The 20871-nt window shown below is 37.6% G+C and overlaps 1 protein-coding gene across 2 annotated transcripts in view; it reads left to right on the forward strand.

Annotated features, from left to right (window-relative positions):
- DLGAP1 (DLG associated protein 1) overlaps positions 1-20871 on the forward strand; it is a 143333-nt gene that overhangs the window by 974 nt on the left and 121488 nt on the right. The window contains exons 1-2 of one of the 2 annotated variants that reach the window (XM_061994857.1): positions 11000-11050; positions 16421-16635. In XM_061994857.1, the coding sequence (XP_061850841.1) occupies positions 11000-11050; positions 16421-16635 (266 nt within the window). Of the gene's footprint in view, positions 1-10999; positions 11051-16420; positions 16636-20871 lie in introns of those variants that run through there. The other variant, XM_061994856.1, reaches the window with a different exon arrangement.

Genomic DNA, 20871 nt, shown 5'->3' on the forward strand with positions numbered 1-20871 from the left:
GTTAACTGTGCTCTGCCTTGTCTCAGGTGTTTGTGGGGGATGGTGGTTTGCTCTGATATTTCAGCTTTCCACAGAGGTCACTGATCCCCATACAAGGGGTACTGCTGCTGAAATTAAAAATAAAACTGCTTTATCTTTCTTTTTTTAATTTCTTTTTTTTTTCCAGCATTCAGTATGTCAAAGAAATAGTTCATGTTGGAACAATAAGTCCTTTCTGTATACTTCTTGAATTTATAGGGCAGCCACAGTAGGGGTACAGGGAATTTGATGTTGTAGTGCTTGCACTTAGCATTGCAGTGTCAATTAACTGAATGTTACCAGGATACAAATTCTTTGATTTCTGTAATTTCAAGGTTTGCCTTCATTTGCTGCTTATTTTATTATGAAAGCTTTTGAGAACCTTTTGAGAAACTTTGGGGTACCTTAATGCTTTCTACAGCAGGAAAACAACCTACTTCCCTTTTTATCATAGAATATAAATTCTCATAAACCAGTAATTGTAACATGTCCAGATTTGTTTATCTGGCTATTCCTCTTTTTCATGGCTTTGAGTCAAAAATAAAAAATCAAAAGGTTGAAATTATTGCTTGTTCTGATTATACAGTTTAGGAGCATATCACCTACTCCCTCACAAGCTGTTTGTAGTTAATACAGCGTCACTATTTTTCACCAGTATTGTATCTTTAAATGTCAAGAATCAGATGTCTGCTCTTGGAGCTACCGTACTGCTGGTGGATGTTTGTGGCAGGCAGGAACATGGATCAGAAAATATTAAAACTGTTTCATTCTTAGGAGAGCTGTGGATAGCTTTAATGCACTTTAAACAAAGCACTTATGGCACATCTAAGTGTGTGTGTAAGATGGAACAACGTTGCGCAGAGAAGAGAGAAGACCATGAGGAAAAAAGAGGTTTGCTAAGATGATTTGGTTTTATTTTAATGTAGTGGGATGCTTGGCTATGTGTATAGGAACTGTAGCGAGTTTTCTCATATGGGTGCTTTAATGAGATAGCTTCCACATTATGTTAAGTCAGTACGCAGAGAAAGTGTAGGACTGAGGCATCCAGGTTTAAAAATTGATCTTAAAAGGTTTTATTGAATTACATGCAAAATAATTTTGAATGCCAACTTCCGTGATTCTAAGTTTTAAACTTAAATAAATGGATCTGTGCATTTTCTGTTAATTGTTAGGAGAGTGGGGTGCAGGGAGAGGGAGCAATATGAATGCTTAGTGTGTGTTTACAGCTGTGTTTATGGACTAGGGAAGGAGAGAGTGTTCAAAATATCCTCAAATTGCAACCTTTTGAGAGGTTTTTTTTAATTAAGTCTCTTTTGTCCAAATTTTGTGAGTGAGAAGAAGTGATAACTTCAGGCTTCATTGTTGTTGAAACTTTGGACATTGAGATTTCTTTTGTTGATGTTTTTGTTTACTCCTTCAGTCTTCCTCTCAGGTTTAGATAAAATAGCTGACAATTCAGTATGTGAACAGATGGCTAGAAAAGAGGGAAAAAACTGTGCCAGCATCAGCTTTAAATGAACACCTCCGAAGGGACTTTAAGATAATATTTAACTGACAGGAATAGATTCCTGAAGTGGAATTAGAGGACATTATCTGTGTCTGTACAAAACTATGTCCAACAATTGTCAAGGACAGGAATTAGAATTCACACCTTTAATATATTCTCACTGTTTCCCTGGTGGTTTTATTTTGTTTTTAATTTCATTTTATTTTTTTTTTTCTGATTGTATGCTTGTTTATAAAAGACAGGGAAATATAACTGGTTTGAAATAGTTTTTAAATAAAGGAAAATCTTAAACAGGCTTCAATTAACAATGGAAATCATATTCAAACAGAGTAGGGTAGATTTGAGGAAGCAGGTCATGATTGTTCTTCTCTCTTGACAGATTAAAAAGGTTGACAAATGGATATAGGTATTAAACAGTCGGTCCATTTTGAAGGCATCCCATTGCCTTTCTCTCCAGTATATGACTTATCTTTTTACACTGCAAGCCCTTTGGGGCTTGGATTTTGCTTGCTTTTGTGTCTTCACAGTGCCAAACACAATGGGACACAGAAAATAATTGAGGCCTTTTGGCTGTCCTGCAATATAAATATGTATTAACAGCAACAGAGTATCCCTTAGTGGGATACTGCAGAGGAATTCTGAAAATCTGTTATTTTCCTTGTGACTTTCTCATCATTGTACCAAAATGGTGTCTTATGCTAGGACAGTTAGAAATGAGATAAATGAAAGCTGCAAATCCAATACAATACTGGACAATTCTGATTTTTTAATTATGATTCTTTGTTGCTTCATTTAACTCACTAAATATTAAATCGATGCTTTTATCAACTCACTTGCAATATAATCTGTTGTTTATGATCGAGGACATAAATTCTCTGATCCTTGAAAGAGACAATTATTTTGTTCATGTAAACTCTTCCCGTGATAGTATCTGAAGTCAACGTAGAGATTTCTTTAAAACTAGAGTACTGAGAATAATTTTCTTTATCCTGACAAATTGTAATATATCAGAGATCACAGATGACATTGACTTCACATTTCCTTGTAAGAGCTTTTATCACAAAAGTATTTGAATGAATTCTCAGTGTAAAGAAATAACAAACAATTATCTCACTTGGTGTGATATTTTCCACACAACCGTTCTGTGGAGGGAGTTGGCAGTAGTTCCTGTTACAGATGGGCTTATTTCTCATAATTTGGAATCTGGATCAAGTACGGAGTCCTTGTGCACTGGACAGTCTTTCTTTACCCTGTCAGGCTCTGCATCCAGCCTGGGTGCTGAGATACAGTGTCCATCTTTGGAGGTCAAGGGGAAGCTTAGGTCAACATTCTGCATCTTCAGAAAGAGGTGTTAGCTCCCAGACTAGTCTAAAGACTGTTGAGAAAACCTTTTCCTCTCACCTACATTTTGGTAATGGAATTGTATTTTTGTCTTCTATTTCTCCTTTCAAGAATAATGAGCTGTATAGTAGAAAGATAAGGTCCTCTATTTGAGCTGCTTCTTACCTCAGGAAATTGCTTTTATTTGATCCAGGCTTACACTTGAACTAACTTGAAGGAAGATGAGGAAACTGTTCCTCTTTTCTCAAAATTCTTCTTCAAAATTATTTCCTTCCCTTGAGAGAATAATTTGTAAAGTAGTGGACAGCCTCTACTCCTCTGGTAGCCCTCCTCTTAAAAAATTAAAATTCAGCAAAATTATGGAAGACTAAAAGGAGCAGTGGATTTTTGCAAACAATAGGGTCTAAATACATGAGTAGGTAGTTTTTACACTCTTCATTTCTATGAATTCATGATTGTTTAGGCTAATAGAGTGTAAAATACACTGCAGAGTTTGTCTCTGATTATAGTTTCGCTATTCAATGTTCCCTGTAATTACTGTTACCATTATCCTTTGTCCATCCAGTGAAAGATGGAGAAAATTACAAAGACTGACATTTTTCATATTATTCCTTTCTTGTTATGTGGATCAGTAATGTTTTCTTTTGATCTCATCTGATGAGACAGAAGTCAGTTGTGTCAGATGCTTGAGACTGAGGATGGAAATTTGACTTCTGAAAACGGAAGTGCAGTATTTGGGGATGATGGTGCAGTCATCCAAGTTCTACATTTACATCTCTTCTCCTGTGGTAGGAGATTGTGACAAATGCTGTAAAGAAACATAAGCCAAGTTTCTGAGGGTAATAAGCATTTTCTGGTGGCGAAGGGCTCTGGTTTATACTGTGCTTAGTTTTCCTGTGTGAATATTTTCTGTAATGTGTGTTATAATAATAGAATGTGTAATGTTAAGAAACCCATAAGGTGACTTATTTTCAAGTCTCAGAATAAGGCAATTCACAGTTTCTTAGGAGTTATCGTTCAGTCTTTCTGCTGCTTTTGTCCATAGATGGCCAAATAGAGGGCATCGCTCTAGTCAGGGTGTTAATAAGGAACAGTATCTAACATATGCTTTGTTAATATGGTACCTGAAATTACAAAGTGTTTATCCGTATGACACAGCAATGGATGTTAGATCTGTTATACTGGGCTCACCTATGCAAATCTATCTGCATTTTCAGTTAATCTCTACTTTTTCCTTATTTGTGGTGTTTGTGTTTCTGTTACAACTACCATATTAAAATTAATTTTTTAGTATGCCCTTATATCTATACACATTGTCTTTTAATAGCCATTAATATTCATAGAATCATAGAATGGTAGGGGTTGGAAGGCACCTTTAAAATTCATCTGTTCCAACTCCCATGCAGAAGCAGTTCAGGTCACACAGTAACATATCCCAGTGGGTCTTGAAGACCTCCAAGGAGGGAGACTCCACAGTCTCCCTGGGCAGCCTGTGCCAGGGCTCCCTCACCTGAACAGTGAAATAGTTTTTTTCTTCTATTTAAATGGAACTTTGTGTTCCAGCTTCATCCCATTACCCCTTGTCCTGTTTTTAGATACCAAGAAAAAAAGGGATGTCCCAACCTCCTGACACCCACCATTAGATATTTGTAAATATTAATGAGATCCTTCCCTCAGTCTCCTCTTTTCTAGACTAAACACCCCCAGTTCCTGCAGCCTTTCCTCGTATGAAAGATGTTCCAGTCCTCTGATCATCTTGGTGGTCCTATGCTGCAATGTCTCCAGAAGTTCTCTGTCCCTGGGCTGAGGAGCCCAGAACTGGACACAGGACTCCAGATGAGGCCTCACCAGGGCAGATGAAAGAGGGAGCAGAACCTCCCTTGACCTACTGGCCACACTCAGTTTATTGTCAATCAGGACTCCCGGGTCTCTCTCTGCAGAGCTGCTCTCCAGCAGGTCAATCCCCAGCCTGTAATTGTGCATGGGATTGTTCCTTCCCAGATGCAGGACTCTGCACTTGTCCTTGTTGAACCTCATGAGGTTTCTCTCTGCCCAGCTCTCAAGCTGGTCAAGATCCCACTGAATGGCAGTACAGCCTTCTGGGGTGTGGTAGTTTGAGCCTGGCTGGATGCCAGGTGCCCACCACACCACTCTATCCCCCACCTCCTCAGCAAGCCAGGGAAGGGGAGAAAATAAGATGGGAGTCTCGTGGGTTGAGATAAAAGCAGTTTAATAAATAAGCAGCAAAGCCACGAGCGCAGGAAGCAAAGCAAAAGCAGATAAAGCTGTTACTCTCTACTTCCCATCAGCAGCGATGTCCGGCCACCTCCCGAGAAGCAGGGCTTCAGTACGCGTAGCGGTTGCTTTGGGAAGGCCAGAAATGAATCTCGCCTCCCCTTCCTGCTCCTCTCCCCCAGTTTATATTACTGAGCTGACGTCATATGGTATGGAATATCTCCTTGGTCAGCCTGGGTCAGCCGTCCTGGCCATAGTCCCTCCCAAGATCATGCCCACTCACAGCTATTGGTGAAGGTAGGGGAAGGAATGCTGGAGGGACAGCCCTGATGCTGTGCGAGCGGTAGTCATAATATTGATAACAGTAAGCACAGCACTGCAGGAGCTGCTGTGGAAAATCACTACCATCCCAGACCCACTACATGGGGAAATCAGCCAGTCCTCCCAGTTTGGTGTCATCAGTGAACTTGCTGAGGGTACACTCTGTCCCTTCATCCAGATTGTTGATGAAGATGTTGAACAAGACTGGCCCCAGAACTGATCCCTGTGGAACTCCACTGGCCACAGGCCTCCAACTCAATTCTGTGCCACTGATCACCACGCTCTGGTCTCTGTCATTCAGCCAGCTCTCAATCCACCTCACCGTCCACTCATCCAAGCGACACTGCTTGAGCTTTCTGATGAGGATGTTATGGGGGACAGTGTCAAAAGCCTTGCTGAAGCCAAGGTAGATGACATCCTCTGCTCTCCTATCATCTAGCCAGCTGGTTATGCACTCATAGAAGGCTATCAGGTTGGTCAAACAGGATTTCCCCTTGGTGAAGCCATATTGACTCCCCCTGATAACTATCTTTTCCGTCATATGTTCAGTGATGACATTCAGGATGAGTTGTTCCATCACCTTTCCAGGGATGGAGGTTAGGCTGACCAGCCTGTAGTTTCCTGGGTCGTCCTTCCTGCCCTTTTTGAAGACTGGAGTGACATTGGCCTTTCTCCAGTCCTCAGGCACTTTGCCTGTCCTCCATGATTGATTGAAAATGATGGAGAGAGGCTTAGCAATAACACGAGACAGCTCTCTAGGATGCATGCCATCAGCACCAATTGACTTATGAGCATTAAGTTTGGTCAACAAGTCTTTAACCTCTTCTTCTTCCACCCAGGGCAAGTCCTCTGCTGTACAGACCATCCTACTATCCTTTCTGGACTGGGCTTCCCGAGGGCCAGTCTTGGCTGTAAAGACTGAAGAAAAGAAGGCATTCAGTAGTTTAGCCTTCTCTGCATCCTTGATCACGAGGGCACCCTCAGCGTTAAGCAGCAGGCCCACATTCCTCCTTGTCGTCCTTCTGCTGTTGATGTTCTTGCAAAATGCCTTATTGCTGTCCTTATCTTCCCTGGCTAAATTTAATTCTAGAAGGGCTCTGGCCTTCCTAGTTGCACCTCTGCATGCTCTGGCAACGTTCCTATACTCTTCCCAAGAAGTCAGCCCCTGTTTCCACCTCTCATAGATACTGATCTTGCATTTCTCATATATCTGAGGATTCACCTTTTTTTTCTGTTATTCCACTGTAAATTGAAAATTAATTAAGCATATATTAGTTCCCTTTCAATTTTCCATTCAAAACCACAAAGTATATGAGATATAGGTTTCAAATTTTTTTACTGCTCTCATATGAAACATTTGTCTTGGTAAAGCTAAAAACACTTTGAATAATTGTGAAATAATATGTTAAAAGTTGTAATGTATTCTAGGCCAACTTCCAGGTAATTAAATAATCATGAAAACGTTTCAACATTCTTAAATGTTTGTTAATTTTAAAATAAACTAGTATCTAAGAACATTCAAACAAAAAATACCATTCACAGAAAGCTAATTTATTTTAGTTTTAAAATTTCAACATGGCTAATATAAATAATAAATAAAGTTACTGAATTTGTGGGCACTTGAAAATATTAATAAAGCACAAAATAGCTTATTTTAAAATATATATTAATAACAAATAATTCCACTGACCCTACATCTTGGTTATTTAGTCTGCCTGCAAACCTACACAGGATGTATTTGCTGTAGCATGACAAATATGTAGAGAGCATTTCAGTATACCCAAACTCCTCATCTTTACAATCCTTTCCTAAAAAAAAAAAAAGAAAAAAAAAAAAGAAAAAAAATCGTCAGTTAAATTCCTGAGAATGATCTTGCCACATATTTCACCTTAACAACTGCTCTGTTTTCTTTCATTTAATTAATACCTGGACTGATCTTTGGTGTCTGAGTGATGCAGTAATGGGGGCCACCCAAGTACTAAGAGAGCTATTCTATTGCAATGTCAGTACTTTACATATAGCTGCAACTTTATCTACCAGTGTTCCTTGGGTAATAATTTTCTGTCCTTTAGTTTTATTGCTATTCTGTAACTTGGAATTTAATATATTAGCACTGATCTTATTTTTTTCTAGAGAAACTTGAATTACTCTTGGATCATTCTGTTAGCACATTGATTAATGAATATAATTCTGCAATCTGGATCTCCATTTTGTGTTGCTAACATACCATAGAATCATAGAATCACAGAATCATAGAATGATTGAGGTTGGAAGGGACCTTTAGAGATCATCTAGTCCAACCCCCCTGCAGAAGCAGGTTCACCTAGATCAGGTCGCATAGGAGCATGTCCAGGCGGGTCTTGAAGACCTCCAAGGAAGGAGCCTCCACACCCTCCCTGGGCAGCCTGTGCCAGGGCTCCCTCACCTGAACAGTAAAATAGATTTTTCTTATATTTAAGTGGAACTTTTTGTATTCCAGCTTCATCCCATTACCCCTTGTCCTGTTGCTAGATACAATAGAAAAAAGGGATGTCCCAACCTCCTGACACCCACCCTTTAGATATTTATAAATGTTAATAAGGTCTCCCCTCAATCTCCTCTTCTCCAGATTAAACAGCCCCAGTTCCTGCAGCCTTTCCTCATATGAAAGATGCTCATATGAAAGATTTAGCATACATAGCATTTAGCCAAATATTTGAGTGACACAACACTGCAGATACTGTTACATCAGAAATGTGTATAAAAATTATGGCTGCCCATTAATAACTGTCATTTAGTATCTATTTCAGTTCCTTCATGGATAAGATTTGACACAGTCCTGGATCTAACTCCTTTCTGTAGCCTTAAATATCTGGAGTGTTCTAATCTTATTATTTCCAGTAGATTCACTGTGAAAAATTAAATAAAACAGAAATCTTCAATATAAATCAAGTCCTGCAAAGAGAATCATTTCAATCTGCATGTGAGTTTGAAATAACTTTTACTGTGGAGGCATGCATAGCAGGTGGGGAAAAGAACACTAAGCACTGGTATGTTTTCCTCAGACAATTCAAAGTAATAAGTAATAGTTCCCCTAGATATGTTTATTGGGTTTTTGTTTCAATAATGGAATTTGTTCTACAGATCTTGAGTGAGGAAATACTACAGTGCCAGAAGAGTGGGAGCAGCTGGCTACAGTTTCTGTTCTGCCTTATAAATGCTCTTGCACTGTGCTTTTTTGCACATATGAGCTTCTGTCACTAGTGAATTAAGCAATGAGAACATGAATCTGTTCTATATCTTTTGTCTTGTCATTCTCTTACCCTGAGCCTATGCAACAGACTATCTTACATGGACTTCTGATAGATATGTATTTCTTTCACCAAAGGCTTAGCAATGTGACATGAAGTTAGATATGGCACTGTGACGGTTCTGATGGGCTAGGACTTCCAGATACAGTTTGAATTGTCTCTGAGAGCCTTTTATGCAAATAAGTTTGGGTCTAATTTTACTTTACTGACATAACTCCAATGTGCTAATCAGTTTGTTAGGAAATCTTTGAGATTTCCTCATCTTTAGCAATTTAGTTCTCAACAGATGAGAATTGAGACCTTGATTTCATTTCCAGTGGAAGACCACTGTAGAGCAGAGGTGACAGTTTGGAGTTACTGAGAAGGCACACTATGATTTTCTGAAACCCAGACAGTTTCCTTAGAGCCAAATAAAAGCTTTTTATGCAGTTATATTTCATTGCTGTAATCCAAAAGAAAGTGTTGTGGAAGGATCAATGAGGTTTATTCACTGTACATTGAAATGTGATGGAAGCTCATAGCCAGCTGGAGTTGATAGCTTAACTGCATTACTTACAGATGCTGCCTGTGAGAGCACAACAGTAGCAAAGCACCAGAGATTATCCAGTTACAGTCAGCCAACAGAAACAGCATAAGGTCTGTTTCTCAAAATGCTCTTCCCACCATGTCTGTTTTTTTTTTCAAGGATGCAGATTCAGCTACGTGATCCATCCACAAGCAAGTTTTCTGCTGGCTCCTTTTAAATAGGTTTATGGTCATATGTAATGAAAGAAAGGTAAAATGACATACATCTCATTTAACAATATTGAGGTTTAATGCCAAGTAGTCACTGTATGCAGATGCTGAAGTGGTTAGGGAAAGAACCAATTCACCCCAAAAGAAGGTATCTAGAAGCATAAGAATACTTTTTTGCTAGTCATTGAAAGTGCCCTTTCAAGGATTGGTGTTCATGTTAACAGTCATCCCGTTGTCGTTACCTGGGCAAAGAGCCATATCTCATTATAGCTAACTGCACTGAAAGCTTCAAGGGTACTGAGAAAGATGAGAATGAATGTCTGCCCTCTGCCACAGAGAGAATATCATCCATGGATATCACTAAAGCCATTTTGTTTTGAGGTCCTGGCCAAGAGTCCTGCTATGTGACCTTCAGTTACATTTCCTTTAGCTAATAGACGTAGTAGTTGCTATTTGACTTCCTTGCTGCAGAATGTGTTTGAGGCAAGCTTTCAAAGCCTTTGACTGGAATCATTGTATCCACATGACCTTCTTCATGGTTGGTTGGATTTTTATGCATAAAGCAGGAGGAGAAAATTTATCTGGATTCAGGACGTGGTTGTTCTCTGCAGGAGACACACATTCCTCTTCATAAAACAGAATGTGAATCAGATTGACAAGCCAGTGGTCAAGGAACCATTGATGAATGAAAATGGGTGGTGCTTGAAGAATTTTGTCTATTGACTTACTCTATGAGGATTCATACTGCTTTAGAAGATTTTTCAAACTATTATTTTCCAAATTATGTTATTGTGGAGGAAGACTGAAAGTTTTCACACTGATTGTTCAGGTTTGATGCAAGGTGTGGGGGCACTTAGGATGGAAAAATAAAGTTCCTTCTCAGGTAGGGTCTTTATCTTGGTTGTTAATTCTCTTAATGTAAAAAAATACAAAGATAAGTCAGAAAAATTAATTTATAGTAGGACTTGATTGCTGAAATAGTACAAGCTAAAGCAAGTGTTACTGCAGATACAGAGTACATTGTTTGTCCTAAATGGAAGGAATCTTATTATCTGCCTTATTGAAAACTCTTGAGGCTTATTAAACATACGTTGTTCTTTAAGCTTTCTAAAGCTTCCCTTTTTTTTTGAGTACTTCTTTCAACACATGCACATTGGTAAAATGAAATGCTACTCATCTTTATTGGTCTGATTAATTCAATATTCATGAGTGCTAGGAATAGGCTCAGTAAGTGGAAGATGGCAATTGAAACTTCCTTAACAGCATGCAAAAGAGACATAATAACAGCTAAGAAAACCAAATTGCACGGGTTTGAAAATCTGCACTGAGCAGTCATTAAGCATTGTTCTTCAGTTGTGTGATTTCATTTCATTAAGTATTTGCATACTAATAGAAAGCTAAAGTTACAAGTCTACTGCTGTGAGCGATGGTTAGCCACTCCTTCCAGTCCTTGTATTTACTTTCTATAGTCATCCACATTGCTTTGGCAAAGCACAGGGAGAAGCTTTAATGATTTCAGCTGCAATAAACCAAATCAAACTAGAGATCAGTAATGAACTTACTTTGCCATAGAGACAGTCTGTTTGCTATTTCATCCAGAAAGGTAAGTTAATAACAATTTGGGGAAAGAAAGAAGGAAATTAGATATTTTGTTGTTTAGAAATTGAATAAAAAATGTTTTCTTTACCTTTGTCATTACATGCTGGGTTTATTTCACTTACCACTGTATCAAATGAGTGTTTGAAAACTAGGGAGCCAGTATACTTGTTTGCTGTCTGGGGAAAAAAAAACTTGCTATCTGGGGAAAAATCCAGTACCCTTATATCCAAAAAATGCATGAAGGAATCAACCAGTCAGTCCAACCTGGCTAATGACAAAATGTGAACACTTCCAGAGCAACATGAATTTAGATAAAGATCAGACCAGGTAGTCTATACACTAAATGAACCTGAATCCAGGTAAAAAGTTGTCTGGTGGCAGAATGTTGTCTACATAGTCTGTTCTGTTTACAAAAAAAATCTTACACATGCCATTTAATCAGAAGAAAGAAACTAGTCAGGCTTAGCTTTCATACTTGTACAAATATATTATTTCTAGGAGCATGCTGAAGTCTTAAGTTTCAGTAAGTTGCTTGTCTCAGATGCCTTTGCTGAATATTTTGTATGTTTTTTCAAGTAATAATGGTATTCTGTTTTACTGCACTTTTTGTGTGAGTAAAGTGCACTCTTGATTTTTAGGTTTGTAAGTAAAGAAATTTGTATAATCTTAAAGATCATTTGCAGAATGAAATATTACTTCAATAGTATGAATAATAATAGTTATATTTTAAGAAAAACGATTGTTCTGCATTTAGTTCTTCCCCTTTTCATGACAGTAAAACCAATCATGCAAACAATGTTCCTGCTTCATATTCTGATTCTGAAAAAAAATGGTATTGCCAAGGTAGTTCAATAATATGATTTTCTGAAAATCTCAAAGCAGCTTTATCTCAGGTATGTCAATCTTAATGCTGTTAATGCTCTAAGGCAGCAGATATCATGCATATGCTCTTGCGTGCAGCATAGCAAGACATAATATTAGCCATTCAAACAAAGTAAGAGCCTGTGGGAAAATTTGTTCTGATCTCCTGACTGGAAAAAAAAAAAAGGAAAATAACTAAGGGTTCATATAGACACTTTTCCTAGCATTTTTGACAAATCAACAGAAGGAAACACACTATAGTGTTTAGTGCCATATGTATAGAAGCAGAATGTATGAAATCATGTGATTGATTTTATTTTTGCAATTTGTAGTTTTGAGAGGGCTTTATAAAACACTACTGTGACAATAAATTGCTTTGTCTGCTGTGAACTGTTAGAGCCATTCCTTTTAGGCATCAAAGAAAGCACTCTGAAAATCAGGTCACTTCTTTTAGTAGGTATTGCCTGAAGTGTTTGGCTATAGGCACAGAAGTATTAAAATGTTGACATTATTTTATCTGCCTGTTTTTTCTAAATATCAAAATAGATACAATGAAAGAAATGCTGAGCTTTAAGGGTTGTTTGTTCTACTCAAGTAATATGTGGTGCTCTGAGATCCTTTCATGAAGAGTATTACAACTTAATAGCCAAAGCAAAAATCTACTACTTCTAAAGCATTTCTTTACTCCACAAGTGCTCTCTACCAGTTATATGATGTCTGTGATGTCTTACTGTTGTCTCCTACTCCAAATTCTAAAATCAGGGTTACTGACTCTTGTGACATTGAAGTGAGAGAAAGGGGAGCCAGACCCAAATTGCTTTCCCTAACAGTCTCTTAAATACTGAAAGTTTACTGAAAAGAAAAAAGGAAAACACACAGCATTAAATATCCACAAGAAAACTGGGAAAACTAATTAACTAAAATAACCTTTTAATCAAACATTCATTGCATTCTTATTCTGCATCTTTGTCTAGGCAGATCAGATAGTTTGTGTAAACATTCTGACTTCCTTAATATGTTAACTGAAATGGGAATTTTATCTGGGTTGATATTTGCAGCTGTTCTCTAAATCTGGATGGTTTTCCCAGCTATAGCCATCCTTTTCTCTTTCATACATAGAGGGTTATCCTTAAACACATAACATGCTAATGTAACATGGGTTGCATTTAAATCATTTCCTTTGGTTTTGTGCATGCAAGTAACTTGCAGTACACAAAGCAGCCAGTGGGTTTGTGGCACTCCTGAGACTTCTTTGCCCCAGGACTCTGTATGCCCCAGCTCTCTTTTTCTGCAACTAGAGCATTTGAAAGGTGGCAGAGCTACTAAAAAGATGGCATGCTGTTTTTCAGTGGTTGCCCAATTCACTGAGTGAGCAGAAATCAAACTGGAAACTTCCTCAAAATCACATTATGTGAATTGCAGGGCTAGAACAATGCACTCAAAGCTCATTACAGTACACAGGGTTTGCATGTGCAAACAGGAAGGTTTGCAGTAAATTCATTGCAACTAGCTTTCAAAACTTTTCCAGTCATGTCTGAATCACTTTGAGAAGCTTTGCAGAAAAGGTATCATATTTATGTATGGAGTTATTGACAACAGAACACAAGAATTTCAGAGTTATCGTGCCCACAGCAACTATATCTCATCACTGGTATTACATGTATAAATTATAGCATTAAATTTAACAGTATATTTATTATTTCATGAAACTAAAAGTGTTCAGGTTTCCTGAATTATGGGTGCTGTCTAAGCATTGTGACTTTTAACTCCAAGTTTTTCTCAGTTAAAGACATCAACCTTAGCATTATAATAACATGTTTTATTTGATGCATTAAAGACTAATTAACAAATTTACTTTAATGCGTAAAAGAACAGACCTTTAAGTAAAGCATAATTAATAAAATATTAAACAGATTGATGTGCAGGTTCTCTGAGAATTCAAAGATTGTCTACATACTCTGACTTAGATATATAATATCTATCTGAAAATTGTTTGGAAATACACTATTACAGGTTCTAAACTTCTGACTGAGGTCCAAACGTGTCATCAAAATGTCAGCAGAGCTTGATTGTACTAAACCTGTTTTAACTTCCGTTTTGTACATGAGTGATTTGAAAAGTCAAGGTTTTTCAGTTTACAAGCAGGAGCTGTAGGTTCAAAAATGTGAGAGATGGTATGAATATAGATTATATTTTAACTGTTTCATGATGCTATATGCTTAGAATCAATGCAGGAGTAAGGCTTAAAAAGAATATTGTCCTCTGTCTATCATAAATGGGTGGAGGAGGAGTGTAAAATGCTCTGTACTCTTATATGTCAAAAATCAAAATCAAAACCACTTCCAAGTAGTACCTTCATTTGCTCTTTTGAAATGTATACATACTACGAAAGCATCAGCCTTCCAGATCTGAGGTTGAGGCATAAACTTAGTCACAGAATTGAAACATTGATTTTAATTTCTTTTTCTCAATTTGTTGTGGAAACCTGTCAGAGCCATATATTCCATACCATTCCTCCAGTGTGTTCTGTTAGTACTCTCAGGTTGTAATACTCTAAACTTCTTAGTTAGAGCCTTACCCTTTTCTAGAAGAATATTCTAAATGGCTTTAAGTGTATTTGTTGAATTACTTCCTATAGATGCCTTAGGGAAATTGTATAACTTATATTCTTGAAGCCCAGGCAAATATCAAAAAGGAGGGGGGAAAAAGGGAAAATATAAATAAAAATAAATTTAAAAAACCAACAAAGCCATCAGCAATTTTTGAGTGCTGCTGGAAGGTAAGAATTTAGATGCTTTACAGAATTAGAATTACCAGAGTCATTAACTAAAGGATATTTAAAGAAAACATGGAAATTTGCTTTAAAAAGCACAATGAAAAGAGGTTAAATAAAACAGAGCAACTAACAAGGTAGTTTGAGTCCCAAGAAGAAAGATTTAGTCATAAGAAGAAATGTTTATAAAGATACAAACTAGAATACACCTCCAGGATAAACTCTTGAGTCCTCTGAGGAAAATACCAAAGCTCCAAGTGACTTCATCAAAGCCACACTTGACCAAGAGAGATCTGGGAGGTAAAAAAGAGTTTAGACTGAGCACAACAGGAAAAAAGGACTAGTTTAAGCCTGGAAGTTCAAAGAAGGCCCTAAATAATGATGTCAGCAGCAGGAAGAGTCAATGAAGGAAGAAAGTTGGCAAGGTCTTGTGTTTGAAATCAGCAGGAAGAAAAGCAATGGCATAGCTTATGAATAGTTCGGTCAATTAATTATCATTAGTAGTAAGCACATGAATGCTTAGAACCATTAAATATCTTTGTTCCTTTTATGACAGAGTGGTTTTTGGACTGCAATTATAGCAGCACAGATGGATAAAATGTCATAAAAATTTGACCTACATTGACAGTAATATTTGAAAGGCCTTATGGCCTCTGAACTTAGGCTTATGTTTCTGGTGAGGATCAACAGCTAAGCTGTTAGCAAAAAGCCCAGTGTTTCCTTTTTGATTGTCTAAACAAGCTGGCATGTAAATGCTGTGGCTGAAGTTTGGGAAGCAATTGCTACATGAGACATTCAGCAGAAGTTAAATGTTCTTGAAGAATAAACTTTCCATAGAAAAGAGACACTTGGAGGTTATCCTGGTAGATGCGACTTTTCTTAAGCTGCAGGACAAATTTTAGCAAGCCAGGTTTGAAACTCCGTGTTTTATATGGCTTGTAGGGATTTATGAGCATTGTAGATGTAGCTCACTTCAGTAAGACAAATCAGAAATGTATCAAACTAAAATTTCACAGCTACTTTTACATTAATCTAATATAAAATATATGCAATTAAAAATGTCTTTTGCAGTTTCACCTTTACTATAAAATGGGAGGTTTGCAAAATAACGTCAGGACAATTCCTTCAAGGATTCTGCTCCACTGCATGTTGTTTCCACTGCTGTAGGATAGAGAAGGGTGTTTGTTTACAATGGTAAGAAGCCCCACAAGCAAAGGAAGGGAGAGGATGACTGGGCAAGAGAACCATGCAACTGTCCTCTGCTATATCCAAAATCTTGAGAATGCACATTCCCAGTGTTCCACATTTCCAATGCAAAGACAGCACTTACTTCTGTTCAGGAGAAATAATGCACATCAATAAGAAGAAAAAGAAGGGAAGAGTTGTATGACTCAGACACTCAGACTAACATGATTCATAAAGAGGATCCCTGCAAGCTGACGGGTGTTCAATTGCACTAATTATGCTATAGCAGCAATAATAGTATAATTTCACCATCCTAGTATTACACCTAATTGAAGTGTGCTTGCTAGAAATTTCCCAGATAAGTAGTGGAAAATAAACAATTCCAGAGGTGCTTGTGACTATGCAGGGGGAAAACTGGGCCTCCACTGCTAAGAGCAACCCATGGTCAAATGGTATTGAGGACAGGCCGTGTTGTGTCTTAGAACAGTGAAATCTTACTGTGCAATTCCATCAGGGAAGAATGTACTAGTAAGAGAATTGTGTTTATCACTTCAGGTTCCTCAAGATGAATGGACTGGATACACTCCACGAGGCAAAGATGATGAGATTCCCTGCCGACGGATGCGTAGTGGCAGCTATATCAAAGCCATGGGGGATGATGACAGTGGAGATTCAGACACAAGTCCGAAGCCATCTCCAAAGATTGCTGCACGGAGAGAGAGCTATCTCAAGGCCACCCAGCCATCCCTTACAGAGCTCACCACCCTCAAGTAAGTCCATGTTTTACTTCATCATACAGAGTTCTCCATTAAGACATACAGTTTCTGCTCCTATATGTTTCTACTCTTCACTTCTAGGTATCAGTTAAGGGAAGTATTTCAACATGCATATTTGGTCATGCTTATTTTTGGTTGTTTTTTTTTCTGAACAAGAGTAGATTTGAAAATTAATTTTAATGTTACTATGTAAAGGGGCCCTGTGACTTGTACTTTGAATTTGCCAAAGTATTTCAACCTCTTGGTGTTAAGTGAGTATTCAGGTACAATAGGTCTGTTATTTAAATACTTTGCTGAATTATAGCTTTGGCCTGTAAAAGCTTTGCATAATTGAGTATTTATATATACTCAACATGTGAAATTAGCCCTAAAATAACGCTTGCAACTAACCAGAGTACACCTGACATTTAATTAAAAAGAAGAATAACTGCCTGAAAATAGGCAAATCCATTGTTTCTACTCTTTAGTTCACTCAGAATGGCACTGTATCTTCTGGAGAAAAATAACCAAAACTGAGTTTTATTAAATCATTTATGAAAGCTTTAGTCGGGAGGAATGATGACGTTATGGGTTTTTAATGTGGCTTTGTGTTTTTCATTTTTTTGGACCTTTTAAAAAAGCTGCCCAAATTTTCATGAAAATTGCAGAAATGGAAAATTTTGGTACTAGTGTTTTATTTTAAATTATTCTAAAATTGAGAAGTCCTCTAAAGCGAGAAAATAAATTATATCCATAAAAGAAAATAATGTGGATTTAAATCAACTATTGTTTCTGTCTGTCTTCTGCAAAATTCCTAACTATAATAATGAATCATAGTTCACTGAACCAAAAATAACCTAATTTTAGTATAACTTGCCTAAGGCTGTAGCTTTAAAATGGGGGGAAAATAGAGCTGTATCTCTTCTAGTATCTGTGATTAGTGAGAAAAGACTCCTTCTGCATTTTCCTCACTAATTAACTCTCCTTCCTTGTCCTTCTTTATTCCTTTTTTTCCCAGAGATCTTATCTGATAAATAGATTTTAGAGAAAAGCATTTGATCCTTGTTAAGAATGCCATGCTCTTGACATCAGTGGCAAATAGACCAGAAGACAAAAACATGCTTGTTGCAGCTCCCCATAGCAGCCTGCCTGGCTTTGTCTAAGGGGAAGCCAGGAATTGTGGTTGCTCTCTCTTTCCATTACTGTCCAAAGGAGAAAGCAGTCTCATTCTCTGCAGGGATTTTTATAAACTAGCTGGCGCTTGCTCAAGGTATACAGTGATTCCTGTCATCATCCAGCAGACTTTACAACATCCTTCCCTGAGCCAAAACTCCTCCTCTGGGATCAGTTATTGCAACTTCTGCAAAGTGAAGTCATAAATTTTACGTACCACCACAAACTCCAGAAAGCCATGCAGTATCAGGCATGGAGCTTGTTCTTTTTGAGGCTAGAAACATATGCTCCAAAGTTCTGCGATATGCATGTGAAGTACAATGCCTCACAGTGAGTGTATTTGCTCTTGGTCACTTCTCTCCTCTGTAGATACAAGATTTGCAAAAGAATACGGAATTATTAAAAGTAAAGTCTCGCATGTCACTGTTCACCCAGAGGATTTTAGATTAGAGGGAATAGGCAGCAGAAGCTTTTTGGGTTTAGCTTTGAAGTTATTGTAATTCAGCAAAATGCTCATAGAAATACTTAATTGCACATATGTTTTTTAATCCCTTTCTGTTCAGGAAAACTTTCAGGAATGTGCTTAATTTTAAGCTGCACTCTGTAAAATTCATGTAAGTTTAGGAGCTATGCCAAAGTAGGATGTAAATTATAGTACAGAAGGAAGGGGGAACTGGTAAATGGTAGTAAAACAAAAAAAGAGGACTGTAGTGGTGTATGAAATAACTTTTTAGCATAAATTGGGATGAAGTAGAATTATTTCTTTTAATCTGTGATGATATTTTGTAGAAATATCTCTTCCTAGGAAACCTTTCTACTTTCAGAGACAAATCGTATAATACATAATTATGCATTACTTTTATCCCTTTCTGCTGAACATGGTAAATTGGGAGAGTTTTCTTGTGAGAACTATACAAGTGCTTGCTCTGGGAATTGAAGGCTTCTGTTAAGCTAGGTCTTTTTTTGCAGACTTATTCATACTTTGTTAGTAGCATGACTTGACCTTGACTGTGACATTGCTTGTACATCCCAGGGCTACCCTGATTACTCTGAGAGTTGTAATAGAGTTTCACTGGTATGTCAGCCAGAGACTAAATTAGGGCTCCTAGCTCACTGAATATAGGTCATCAAGGAATTGTGTAACGTGTGATAACAAGTTATTTCCTTGGCATACTGTTGACAGTGAGTTCAATTTGCACCTGAATAAGAGCTTTATGGAAAAGAGCAAAAAGCTGCTCTAGTCAGCAGGCAGCCTTTTACAGACACTATTGGACTTTCTAACTAAGCTTGTAGGACATTACTAACACCTGAAAGCTGAATGGTATTTCACTCTTAATTTTGTTTTTTTCTATCAGTGAAGAACAAGGGACCTTGTGGTAATTGTCAGGGATCTTCTGCCTTCTTTTGCTACTATGTTTTCTATGTGCATTCTGTAGTTGGCTTCATCTTCATCTTTGGCAGAGCAAACAACTTAAAAACGTTTTCACTTTTGCTTTCACTGATGTTTGTAAAAGGATTTTTCATCTTGTGGGTCTTTTCCTCTCTGAGTACTTTAAGTCTAATATTGGTCTCACAACCCACACTATTGCTCCCACTTAGCTATCTACCTACCATTGCTCATGCGCCTACTCTTCTAAGAACAGGTTTTCATTATTACCAATGTTTCTTTTTATATAAAGAATAACTTCTGAACAGCACATCTGTGTCATAGCTCCTTTACGTAATACAAATTTATTTTCCTGGTTCTGCTGAAGTTGGTTTTTTTTTCGTGCTATACCTTACAATCTCCCTCCTACAATATTCTTCCCATGCCATGGTTTCCATGTGGTTACAGCATATGTGTCAAATGCTGTAGTACCATTCTGAATAAAGCACAGCTTGCTGTGATCTTGAAATGCACACCTCCACTGCTGCACTCTCATTATCCTACCAGGAAGTAAGCAACTTTTTCTCTCTGTCTTTGCTGCCAGTATCCTCTTGGTGCTTTATCTTTCACAATCAAGATAAACAGATCTCACAGGAAAAAAATGACATTTTCTTGCCTGAAAAGTGGCAAAAATTTATCTTGCACTTTTAAGCAGATGAAAAATGGACTAGTTACCTAACTTCTAAAGAAAGTGCAGGCAACAGATATCTGACATTTCTGTTACAGCTGAACTCGACTAGGACATATTCCTTCATTGTTTCTATGTGCCTTGGTTATGTTTAGCCTGTTTTTTGCTGGGAAAAAAAGTATGCAAATACTTTGTCCACATTCCAACCTGTCAGCTTCACCTCGCAGTAACTTTTGAATCCATTGGCCAACTTTAACAAAATTTACTAGAGAGACTCAAGTCTGAAAGGTACAACGTTCCAGCAAACATGAGGAAGATCTGTAACTGGGTAAGGCAGAGAAAGATCTGCAGCCTTACAGTCTCTTGAAGAAGTACAGGCAAAGCAGCTGGTGAGTCAGTGCAAGATATAACTGAATGGCAGCACTTTCCCAGCCTCAAATAGGAGGAACATGGAAGGCACTGGAAAAGTCTGTTGAGGATAAGAGGTCTAAGAGATGGATCCTGTTTCCATAGTTTTTCTATTTTGTTCTGCCCTTTCCTCTTCACCGCACACACACTCACTGCTGAAAATATTATTCTGATTCCTACTTCAATATTGCTGCTAATGTGGGGACTTCAACACCTGAGTCTTTTGCACTATTGTTTTGTGAGGTTTTTTGAGAATATTAGAGTATTTAATGGTAATCCATTTGTGTACACCTTACATGGATTATGGGTTATATACAGTTGCATAATTGTTGTTTTAAATTCATATTTGATGATACAGACTTTTTTTCTGATGTATGTTATAGTCTCTCATCACCAATCTGCTGTAAATTTCAATGATCTTCAGACTTTAGAGATGCATTTGCAGAACTCATGTAAGAAAGGAGAGAGAGAAAACCAGGAAATTAGTTTTTTCTTAACAAATCTTTATTTTCAAGGAATTTTAATAGACATATTCTGTTTTTCCAGTCAGCTGTGATTTGGAGCGACACCATTTGAAATACCACAAACACTTTTTAATGGGCACCAAGTTCCACCA

This window comes from Colius striatus, chromosome 4 (genome assembly GCF_028858725.1).
Source record: "Colius striatus isolate bColStr4 chromosome 4, bColStr4.1.hap1, whole genome shotgun sequence".
Taxonomy (NCBI): Eukaryota; Metazoa; Chordata; class Aves; order Coliiformes; family Coliidae; genus Colius; species Colius striatus.